The 12,323-nt window shown below is 35.8% G+C and overlaps 1 protein-coding gene across 1 annotated transcript; it reads left to right on the top strand.

Moving 5' to 3' along the window:
- The first annotated feature begins 3,003 nt into the window (after nucleotides 1-3,003).
- IAPP (islet amyloid polypeptide) lies at nucleotides 3,004-8,921 on the top strand. The gene is made up of 3 exons (XM_035027863.1): nucleotides 3,004-3,018; nucleotides 3,350-3,444; nucleotides 8,535-8,921. Exons 2-3 carry the CDS (start codon nucleotides 3,365-3,367, stop codon nucleotides 8,722-8,724), a joined length of 270 nt encoding a protein of 89 aa, XP_034883754.1. The 5' UTR covers nucleotides 3,004-3,018; nucleotides 3,350-3,364; the 3' UTR covers nucleotides 8,725-8,921.
- Nucleotides 8,922-12,323: the final 3,402 nt, after the last annotated feature.

Genomic DNA, 12,323 nt, shown 5'->3' with positions numbered 1-12,323 from the left:
TGCACTGTTTCCCGCAGGTGTCTGTGTAACTAGACTGGGTGGTGGAGGAGGGAAATGGCACCTACCAGCTCTTTTGTTCTTGGAAAAGTCTCCCAAAGATCCCTGCCCCTTCTGCACATGCTGTTTGGTTAGTAAATAAATCTCCTTCCCATATACTGCAGGCATTTTTCAAACTACTGCTTCTATGCTATATCTCAGCAGGACTGTTTGTTATGCTGTCTCTTTAAAGGCAGGGACTCAGTTTCCTATCACCCTCTAGCTCTCCCAGAGCCAACCAGCTGTGTGTTAAGCCCTGCTGACTGTAAAAACTCATGATGTTAAGCCCCTCTGGTTTTTAAAGCCAAATATTATGGGGATTTGTCTTCCCTGAGTGGGTTCTCCTTGCCTACAGTGCCTGGTGTGGGGTCTGTTCCTCTCCATTCTCTGTGCTTGCAGAGTCACTCCCTCCTGAGGACAGTCCCATGGGTCAGCTTAGTTCTGAACCGAGTCCCTGCCCTTCCTATCATTTTTGATGTGGCCTCATCTTTATGTTCAGTTGTGGAGAGTCAGTTCTGCCAGTCTTCAGGTCATTTTCTGGGTTATTTACACTGATGTGGGTATTATGTAGGTGTATCCATAGAATGAGGTGAATATAGGATCCTCCTACTCCCAGAAGTCCCCAAAATAGTTTTAAAACTATGTAGCAACAACAAAAAAAATGTTCACATAAAAATCAGCTATAAACTATTACTATTTTTATGTTTTCTATTTTTATATGCAAATATTGCTTATATTGTACATAGTTCAGGCATTGAATATAGACATTTTTGTATCATATTCTATCTCTCTAAAAAATTATATTTTCTTTATTCATCTGTCAACAGACACTTGAGTTGTTTCCCTACATTGGTTATTGTGAATATGCTGCAATGAACAAGTGAGTACAGATATCTCTTCAAGGTAATAATTTTGTTTTCTTTGGATATATACCCAGAAGTGAGATTGCTGGATCATATGGTAGTTCCGTTTTTAGTTTCTCAAGGAACCTCCATATTGTTTTCCATTGTGACTGAAATAATTTACATTTCTACCAACATTGTGCAAGCATTCCAACATGGGGTAATTTGAGCATCAGAAAAAGGGGATCAAAATACATATATGCTAAAATATATAGGTTCACAATGAAAATCCCCCCAAAAAATTCTTTGGTCATTTTTGGAGGATGCTAGAGAACCAACTCATTATTATGTGCAGAAAACTGGTAAGTAAAGGGAAAGAATAAAGCATATATCTTGCCTTTCCTTTAAAACTGTGCCTCAAGATAGCCAAATAGTTAATGAGGAATGTTCTCCTTTACTGGAGAATTTCAGCTAATAAATGTAGAGGAAATAATAGAATCAGACTCTCACTTGGAGCCTGCAATAAAACAATGATTCTAGGCAATGGTTGCTAAAACCAGTGACTGAAGGGCTAATGGAGAATTCAGAATGGACAATGTGGCTGACAAAATCTGACCTCACTGATCAATCTTAACACCACAAAAGAGATTCAGCCAGATGTTGTGATGGAACAGGAAAGAAACAGAAGATTCTTACCTGAATGAAATCAAACCACTAAACCAAACAACCAGTATAGAGGAAAAAAAGAGTTAGGAAAATAAATAAATATGTAGGTTAAAAGCAGGTATTTTGGTTTAAATGAACACTAGAGCATAAATCAGAAAAACTAAACTTTGGTTCAGGATTTCAACATGAACTAGATGTGTAATGTTGGACAAGTTATTTAATATCTCTGGGCTTCTGTATCATCTGTAAATCATTGTGTATACTTTGTTAAATACATTAATTATCTTCTTATAAGAAATCATCATTCTTCCAAATCATTTGATTTTATGGTTTTTTTCCTTTTGGAATATCAGTAAATTTTACAGAAATATAAAATTGCAGAATCAGTGGATAATTAGAATAAGTATTGGAAAAAAAGTTTTTTCTTTCTTTCTGAAATTTTTACTAAACACCCTCAAACTGTATTACTAAGCTTTAAAGAAGTATATGAACTCAGTGAACTTAATTTTTTTACATGGAGAACTTCCTTCTTTTTTAGACTACATAGATATGCATGTTTTCACTAGCATTTGGAATTTCTTTTACTTTCTATATATGACATTAAATTGTTATAACTTAGAATATTAACTTAAATATAACTTAGAAATACAAGAAAAAAGAACAATATGGAGAAAATAAAAAGTAACAAATTAATATTATTTTTTCAAAATAATTGCAGTGTTTCTATGCAATAATAGAAAAAGCAGAAATTTCTTAATGACATAGATATGTGTCTATTTAAATGCTGACAAATGAATTTGGGGATTGAAAATTATATTTTGCTTCCTTTAATCTTCCATCCCCCACTTCATATAAATAGCTTTTGATTTCTCTCTCTCTCTCTCTTTTTTTTTTTTTTTTTTTAGTGTGCTTTTTTATGTACCTTACCCTCATAGTTTAAACTACTACTGAATGTTCATGGAATTAAGCCATTGGAGTCATTTGGCTTTAGCTTCCTCATTAGATTCTTCAATGTCCCTGGCTTCAGTCTTTGCATATAAACACATTTGTTATTCTTAATCACTTCCTTTTATCAATCCCTTACTAGAGCATACTGCTTAATCTTTGAAAATCCACATTTGTATTTTACAAAAATGGAAAATTCAGACTTCTGCTGTGTGTGACACACCATTAACAGCACAAAGACACTCTGTATCTGCTATGTTAGTATTTACTGATGTGTTAATGTAATAATGACCCATCTGCTTCTGCTGTCTGTGAGGTACTTTCTATCTATAGGGATGGAAATTAATGACAGTCTCTCTGAGATGCCTGATGTCAGAGCTGGGAAAGGTGTGAAGCATATATAAGAGCTGGATTACTCATTGGCAAGTGGGGGACCAATACTCTAGTGGATGCAAGCTTGCGATTGTTCATGAAGCTTTCTTACCATTAGAGACATTCTCTGATTTTGCTGACACTGAAACATTAAAAGGTAAAGAGTTTCCTGTTTATGGGAAAATATTATTTGTTTAGGGAAGAGCAGATTTGGGATTAAACATATAGCTTATTTCAAAGAAAGGCTAAAGGGATAAAATGGTATAATAACAACTTTCCAGACTGTTTAGAGAAGGAAATTGGGAAAGTGAAAATTTTAAAATATTTGAAAATTGTTTGAGCAGTATCAAGGGACTATATCAATAAAATTACTATCTTTGGAGATGATGTTTAAAAAGAGATTTTTTTACAGTAGGTTCTAGTCTCAAATTCCATCAATCAGAGCTATAAAAAATTTCTTGATTTCAATGCTGAATTATTCTTTTCAGAAAATTTGAGAAGCAATGTGCCTCCTGAAGCTGCCGGTAGTTCTCATTGTAATCTCAGTTGCATTAAACCATATGAAAGCTACTCCTATTAAAAGGTTAGTATCTTAAAAATCTTGTTTTCTTTTGTAAAATGTGGGAAAATTAGAATTAAAAACTGCTGTATAATTAACAGCCCTTATGCCAATAGATGGATCTTTTTTTTTTTTTAAGATTTTATTTATTTATTTGAGACAGAGAGAATGAGATACAGAGAGCATGAGAGGGAGGAGGGTCAGAGGGAGAAGCAGACTCCCCGCTGAGCAGGGAGCCCAATGCGGGACTTGATCCCGAGACTCCAGGATCATGACCTGAGCCGAAGGCAGTCGCTTAACCAACTGAGCCACCCAGGCGCCCCTAGATGGATCTTTCTGACAGAATTTCTGACAGACAGGAATGGATATAGTTCCAGTTTTGTCAAGAAATATGCTCTTGGAACCTAGAGGGGCAAAACCAGAATACAAAGCAGGAAAAGCCAAAGGGTAGTAATTTCCACTATATTAACCTGATTCTCAAATAAACTAGAGAAACTTAAAACATATATTCTATATCAGGTGGGATTTTATTGTATATTTATATACATTGTCTTAGGAGGGCTCTGGCAATATCCAAAACTATTACATCTCCTTCTGGAAATTGAAATACACAGAAATAATCAGGGAGCAAATTAAAATTTTTAAGAACTAGTTTAAAAGCCATTTGCTCCTAGGGGATTCTTTCTATATTGTTAACTGTTCTATTAATGAAATAGAATTATTAAAAAATATGTTCTTCATGAAATTACTTCTGAGCTGATCTAAATGTAATTTAATACTTCTTAAAAATGTTTTCAATAGGTAGCATGTGCATCAGAATTTCCTAAGAAGGCTTATTTCAAAACGTGTCATGTCATTTAAGTGAATTTTTTAAGGAAGTCTAAAAACTTGTCAGGCGAAAATGTTAGCAGTAATTACAACTTTCAAGGGGAAAGAACTGTAATTCTCCATTTATTTAAAAGATTCTCAAGTCCAAATTCATCATATGTCGTAAACAATATAATTGAGGATTTGTTTGTGCCTAAATCAGTTTGACTCCTTATAGTCTTGTAGGACTGAACTTACACGCTCTTTAAGACTGAGTAGTATTAAGGTTACTTTTGAAAAGAGTTTGCTTTGGGGCGCCTGGGTGGCTCAGTCATTAAGTGTCTGCCTTTGGCTCAGGTCATGATCCCAGGGTCCTGGGATCGAGCCCCTCATCGGGCTCCCTGCTCAGTGGGAAGCCTGCTTCTCCCTCTCCCACTCCCCTGCTTGTGTTCCTGCTCTCGCTATCTCTCTCTGTCAAATAAATAAAATAATTAAAAAAAAAAAAAACAAGAAAAGAAAAGAGTTTGCTTCAGGTCACATTAAAACTTTTCTTGTAGAATTATTAGTGTCTTGTCTATTTTCCTTTGAGGTGTTTTTTTGTTGAGGTGGAAGTCTGTGGTGATATGTAAAGGGTTCTACAGCACCCACGTGTAATAAATAACAGGAATCCTCAGATTTCTTTTGTCCTTTCAGGCTTATTGAATTTACAGGATGTTCTTCTCAGAATTAACTCTAATTTTCAATTGGATTTTTGTGGGTAAAAATAAGTGAAACTGACATGAGGTTTCTGATAAACCAGCAGAATAATAGAATAACAGGAAAATAGCAGTATTACCTAGTATTTCTGTCTATATCTTGCTTTTTTTTTCTTTCATTAGATATAGACATTTGATAAGCACATTTATCCAGTATGTCTTTATGGATATGAGTTTATTATGAGGTGAACTTCACTCATAAATAAAATAGTATATAACATTATTTATTTTCAAGTTATTTTCATGTTAGTCTCACAATCTCTTAATTTGAATCTTTATTAGAAATAACTTCCAAAGCATTCTTCAGATTACTCTTTAATGAATTTCCAGAAACCAGTACGTCTGATCATTTTTTTTAAAGGGGGAGAATTTATCATCCTGAGCTGTTCAACCATGGAATATTCTATACATCTCATAAAAAGCTGTGAAAGCTTATGTAGAAAATGACTCAAATCTCACACACTTTTAAAAGACAAAGCTGATATAGATTTATCAATGTCATTTTTCTTATAAAATTTAATCACCTCGTTTGAGATCTTTTTTAACTTCTATGTCTGTATGAGATGAGATTAAGAGGCAACAAAATGACTTTACAAACCATCCCCAAAAATATTTTATACTCTTGACTGAGGCAAAAGGATTACACACCTGCCCACCAACTTTTAAACCCTCAGTAAATTTCTGCCCAGCAGATAATCAGAGGTTAACCAATAGTATAATTACTTCCACAAATGAATATTGAGAACTGGAGCAGGGATACAGTTTAAAACTGTTTTTAAAAATCTTTGAGGGGCACCCGGGTGGCACAGTCGGTTCTTCCGCTCAGGTCGTGGTCTCAGAGTCATGAGATCAAGCCCCTCAACAGGCTTGGTCCTCAGCACAGAGTCTGCTTGAGATTCTCTCTTCCTCTCCCTCTGCCTCTCTCGCTCTTGCTCTCTCTCTGTCTAAAATAAATCTTTAAAAGCCCTTGAAACTGAGATGTTTTTAAAGAGAGATAATATAAGAGTGATTCTTCAGTCTATAGTCATCACTGTTTAAACTCTTAAAGTTAGGAATTTGTGCATGTGTGTAGGTGGTCAATGGATTTGAACTAGCGTCTGTCACTAGATGCTAGGCAGGGCTTGTCTGCCCAAGTAGTTAAAGAGAAAGAAAAAATGCCTGAAAGTAGGGGTGTGATGCCTTTTACTAACCATTTCAGCCATCTTTTTCTATCTTAATGATAGTTTGGGAAAGAATCTTGTACATACTGACGTTATATTTACAAGAAAAGTCTTATTTGGGAAAGCAGTTTCATAATAATGAAACAAATCAACATAGAAGCTCTTAATATTTCTTATAAGTGGAATGATGGCTCTTCTAGCTAACTCAAATAAGATATCATTTTAGTTGGAATAATTTTAAGTATTGTTACAGACCTTGAGAACAATTATCAAAGTACTACTCAGACATTTAACACATAGATTAGTTCACACTCTGCTCCAGGCATTTGCAAAATATATCTTGGGACAGATATCACTTCGAACCTTCCCAATTTGGCCCATTATTTCCTTTATTGCTTTAAACTTATTATTTTGAAGTGTTTGGGTCAAATTCTAATTTCTGCTTTTTTCAAGAAAAGCTTATTCTCTTTTAGAATTAAATGATTTATGAATTATTGGTTTAATTCTTAAAAAGCATTAAGTCATGCTTTGGAAATGTACATTGGCCATGCTTACTACACATGCAAAGAGAAATAATTAAATAAATAATATGACTAATATTGACATATTAGACCAGGTAATTAGGTCCCAAAGTGGGTTTCCTTTGCCTGAATAATAGGTTTGTCAGCATACACTTCTATTCAACAATACCAAGTTTACCTGATGCCATAAGAATTTTCTATATTTGGAAGAATATATGAGTGTAAAAACCCTAAAGATTTACATGAGATTTAAAAACACTTACTCTTAGGCTATCCCTATAGAGAGATATAGACAATGAAGTATTCCCCATACAAAGCAAACACATTGAGATCAAATCTATTGCATTTTGCCCCAAATTATGTATAACAACTTGCTTCTGAACGTAGCTTCATATCTATATCTCTTTCCCAATTTACACTTATCCTAAGTTTTACTAATATTTCGATTTCCATGGAGCTGAAAGCTAAAACATTTCCCTAGTTTTCCTAATCATCTGCAAAAAAGGGAAGCATGTTAGTATTCTGTATCCATTTCTTTTCTTTTTTTTTTTTTAAAAAAATTTTATTTATTTATTTGAGAGAGAGAGAGAGCATGAGGGGGGGGAGGGTCAGAGGGAGAAGCAGACTCCCTGCCGAGCAGGGAGCCCGATGTGGGACTCAATCCCGGGACTCCAGGATCATGACCTGAGCCGAAGGCAGTCGCTTAACCGACTGAGCCACCCAGGCGCCCCTGTATCCATTTCTAATACCATTTTGAGAGCACACTGGAACAAAGGGTGGCACAAAAATATAGAGTTGACATAAATTCTGAAATATAGAATTTATATATATATATATATATATATAGCTTATATATATAGAGAAACAAGAGTTAACATTCAAACGAATTACTTAAACATAGTGGTAATTTCTGACTTACCTGGAATATTATTATGCAATTGTTCCAGATTGCTGAAAGAATGTGGTGAATAGTAATACTATTAACATAAAAGTCTTTGGGTTTTAACATTCAACATAGTCCTATCATTCAAATTGTTAAAAAGAACCAAACGGGCAGAAGAAAGATAGTAATGCTCATGTATTTATGCTAAGAGTAATAGAACTCCCAATCTACAACAGTGAAAGTGCGTGAACCAGTGATAAATTTGATTCCCCTTGAGCATTAGTAGTACCTGGCGTTTCTCTCTTAACACCCCTGATTTAATGATCTCAGGGAACTTAACAAAAATATCTTATACTGCTTAATTTTCATTGGAAAGTTGTGGGAAATAAATATATATATATTTAATTCCACATATTCCAGATTACATATAAATTTTATATTCTAAATCCTCTTTATATATTGGGAACTAGATTTATCAAGATTTAGAAGAATAGAAGAAGATTTCAAAGAATGTAAGACAAAGACACGCTTTTTTATTATTATTACTATCTGGAATAAATGCTGAAGTTTCCAAGGATCATAATGAGAAATTCAACATTGACTATAATGGATGTTTTGTTATATGATGTCCCAGACAAAAATTGCTTCTGCTGCATCTTCAAGGTGTCAAAAAATCTTGGTCATCCAGACGTTTCCAAACCAAAACGTTGAGTTACTTACTTGAAATGTTTCCTTTAGTTTTCATCAATATGGGATATCTGTTGTCCTATAGAAGTATGGGTTAGCCTGGTGATGGGTATTAAAGAGGGCAGGTATTGAATGGAGCGCTGGGTGTTACACGCAAACAATGAATCATGGAACGCTATATCAAAAACTAATGATGTAAGGTATGGTGATTAACATAACATAATAAAAATTTTAAAAAAAAAAAGGAGTATCCAATCCTGAGTTTAAGGCTCTAACTTCCCTATTTGTTCCATGTCACCAGTCACCAGATGGAAAAGCGGAAATGCAACACTGCCACATGTGCAACTCAACGCTTGGCAAATTTCTTAGTTCGTTCCAGCAACAATCTTGGTGCCATTCTCTCGCCTACCAATGTGGGATCCGATACATATGGCAAGAGGAGCACAGCTGAGATTTTAAAGAGGGGACCATTGAATTACTTACCCCTTTAGAGGTCAATGTATCTCTACAGTTCTTATTGTTTCATGTATAAATATCCTAGTGACTTCCCGTGTAATTTAACATTAGCATGAACATGAGTTTTTATGTCCCATGTTTATTGCCAGTACATATAAATTGTCATGGTAAGAATTGTCTTAAATTTAATGCTAATTAAGATCCCATAATAAAAAAGTCAATGTCTTTAAAATGAAGGGTTCTTGCTATCAATTTTTATTTTAAAAACATATTAAAAAGTCATTCTTTTGCCTGTATCTTTATGACCTGAGTTTGAGAACAAAGGAGAAAATGCTGGGCGCCTGGGTGGCTCAATTATTAAGCGTCTGCCTTCGGCTCAGGTCATGATCCCAGGGTCCTGGGATCAAGCCCCACCTCGGGCTCCCTGCTCGGCGGGAAGCCTGCTTCTCCCTCTCCCGCTCCCCCTGTTTGTGTTCCCTCTCTCGCGGTGTCTCTCTGTCAAATAAATAAATAAAATCTTTAAAAAAAAAAGAGAGAAAATGGTATTTGGAAACTTAGTAAATTGTAAATAGCTGAGAGTAAAGTTAAGAACATTAAAAAACAGCAATTATAAGGACCCTGTTAAACAATTCCTTTTTTTAAATTTTATTATGTAATGTTAATCACCATACATTACATCATTAGTTTTTGATGTAGTGTTCCATGATTCATTGTTTGTGTATAACACCCAGTGCTCCATTCAGTATGTGCCCTCTTTAATACCCATCACCAGGCTAACCCATCCCCCCACCCCCCTCACCTCTAGAAGCTTCAGTTTGTTTCTCAGAGTCCATAGTCTCTCATGGTTCGTCTCCCCCTCCGATTTCCCTACCTTCATTTTTCCCTTCCTGCTACCTTCTTTTTTTTTCCTTTAACATATAATGTATTATTTATTTCCGAGGTACAGGTCTATGATTCATCAGTCCCACACAATTCACAGTGCTCACCATAGCACATACCCTCCCCAATGTCTATCACCCAGCCACCCCATCCCTCCCACGCCCCACCACTCCAGCAACCCTCAGTTTCTTTCCTGAGATTAAGAATTCCTCATATCAGTGAGATCATATGATACTTGTCTTTCTCTGATTGACTTATTTCGCTCAGCATAATACCCTCCAGTTCCATCCACGTCGTTGCAAATGGCCAGATCTCATTCCTTTTGATGGCTGCATAATACTCCTTTGTGTATATATACCACATCTTCTTTATCCATTCATCTGTCAATGGACATCTTGGCTCTTTCCATAGTTTGGCTATTGTGGACATTGCTGCTATAAACATCGGGGTGCATGTACCCCTTCAGATCCCTACATTTGTATCTTTGGGGTAAATACCCAGTAGTGCAATTGCTGGGTTGTATGGCAGCTCTATTTTCAACTTTTTGAGGAACCTCCATACTGTTTTCCAGAGTGGCTGCACCAGCTTGCATTCCCACCAACACTGTAGGAGGGTTCCCCTTTCTCTGCATCCCCGCCAACATCTGTCATTTCCTGACTTGTTAATTTTAGCCATTCTGACTGGTGTGAGGTGGTATCTCATTGAGGTTTTGATTTGGATTTCCCTGATGCCGAGCGATGCTGAGCACTTTTTCATGTGTCTTTGGCCATTTGGATGTCTTCTTTGGAAAAATGTCTGTTCATGTCTTCTGCCCATTTCTTGATTGGATCATTTGTTCGTTGGGTGTTGAGTTTGGTAAGTTCTTTATAGATTTTGGATACTAGCCCTTTATCTGATATGTCATTTGCAAATATCTTCTCCCATTCTGTCGGTTGTCTTTTGGTTTTGTTGATTGTTTCTTTTGCTGTGCAAAAGCTTTTTATCCTAATGAAGTTCCAATAGTTCATTTTTGCCCTTGCTTCCCTTGCCTTTGGTGATGTTTCTAGGAAGAAGTTCCTGAGGCTGAGGTCAAAGAGGTTGCTGCCTGTGTTTTCCTTTAGGATTTTGATGGACTCCTGTCTCACATTTAGGTCTTTCATCCATCTTGAGTTATTTTTGTGTGTGGTTTAAGGAAATGGTCCAGTTTCATTCTCCTGCATGTGGCTGTCCAATTTTCCCAACACCATTTGTTGAAGAGACTGTCTTTTTTCCATTAGACATTCTTTCTTGCTTTGTCAAAGATTAGTTGACCCTACAGTTGAGAGTCCATTTCTGGGCTCTCTATTCTGTTCCATTGATCTATGTGTCTGTTTTTGTGCCAGTACCATACTGTCTTGATGATGACAGCTTTGTAATAGAGCTGGAAGTCTGGAATTGTGATGCCACCAGCTTTGCTTTTCTTTTTCAACATTCCTCTGGTTATTTGGGGTCTTTTTTGGTTCCATACAAATTTTAGGATTATTTGTTTCATTTCCTTGAAAAAAGTGGATGGTATTTTGATAGGGATTGCATTAAATGTGTAGGTTGCTCTAGGTAACATTGACATCTTCACAATATTTGTTCTTCCAATCCATGAGCATGGAACATTTTTCCACTTCTTTGTGTCTTCCTCAATTTCTTTCATGAGTATTTTATAGTTTTCTGAGTACAGATTCTTTGCCTCTTTGGTTAGATTTATGCCTAGGTATCTTATGGTTTTGGGTGCAATTGTAAATGGGATCGATGAAATAGAAACCAAAAGAACAGTAGAACAGATCAACGAAACTAGGAGCTGGTTCTCTCAAAGAATTAATAAGATGGATAAACCCCTGGCCAGACTTATCAAAAAGAAAAGAGAAATGACCCAAATAAATAAAATCATGAATGAAAGAGGAGAGATCACAACCAACACCAAAGAAATACAAACAATTATAAGAACATATTATGAGCAACTGTATCCCAGCAAATCAGATAATCTGGAAGAAATCGATGCATTCCTAGAGATGTATAAACTACCAAAACTGAACCAGGAAGAAATAAAAAACCTGAATAGACCTATAACCACTAAGGAAATTGAAGCATTCATCAAAAATCTCCCAACAAACAAGAGCTGAGGGACAGATGGCTTCCCAGGGGAATTCTACCAAACATTTAAAGAAGAATTAATACCTATTCTTCTGAAACTGTTCCAAAAAATAGAAATGGAAGGTAAACTTCCAAACTTGTTTTATGAGGCCACCATTACCTTGATCCCCAAACCAAAGACCCCATCAAAAAGAATTACAGACCAATATCCTTGATGAATATGGATGCAAAAATTCTCACCAAAATACTAGCCAATGGGATCCAACAGTACATTAAAAGCATTAATCACCACGACCAAGTGGGATTTATCCCTGGGCTGCAAGGTTGGTTCAACATCCGCAAATCAATCAATACATTAATTAAAGAAAGAACAAGAACCATATGATCCTCTCAATAGAAGCAGAAAAAGCATTTGACAAAGTATAGCATCCTTTCTTGATCAAAACTCTTCAGAGTATAGGGATAGAGGGCACATACCTCAATATCATAAAAGCCATCTATGAAAAACCCACAGCGAATATCATTCTCAATGGGGAAAAACTGAGAGCTTTCCCCCTAAGGTCAGGAACATGGCAGGGATGTCCACTATCACCACTGCTATTCAACATAGTATTAGAAGTTCTAGCCACAGCAATCAGACAACAAAAAGAAA

This window comes from Mirounga leonina, unplaced genomic scaffold (assembly GCF_011800145.1).
Source record: "Mirounga leonina isolate KUSES-001 unplaced genomic scaffold, KU_Mleo_1.0 Mir_201, whole genome shotgun sequence".
Taxonomy (NCBI): domain Eukaryota; kingdom Metazoa; phylum Chordata; class Mammalia; order Carnivora; family Phocidae; genus Mirounga; species Mirounga leonina.
The sequence above is the reverse complement of the archived record's forward strand: the minus strand, read 5'-3'. Positions and strand labels throughout refer to the sequence as shown.

Excerpts from the sequence above, each read along its gene's own strand:
- IAPP (XM_035027863.1), top strand. The coding sequence starts at position 3,365 with ATGTGCCTCCTGAAGCTGCCGGTAGTTCTCATTGTAATCTCAGTTGCA. Across the intron at positions 3,445-8,534 it reads AAAGCTACTCCTATTAAAAG|TCACCAGATGGAAAAGCGGA; the intron begins GTTAGTATCTTA and ends CCATGTCACCAG.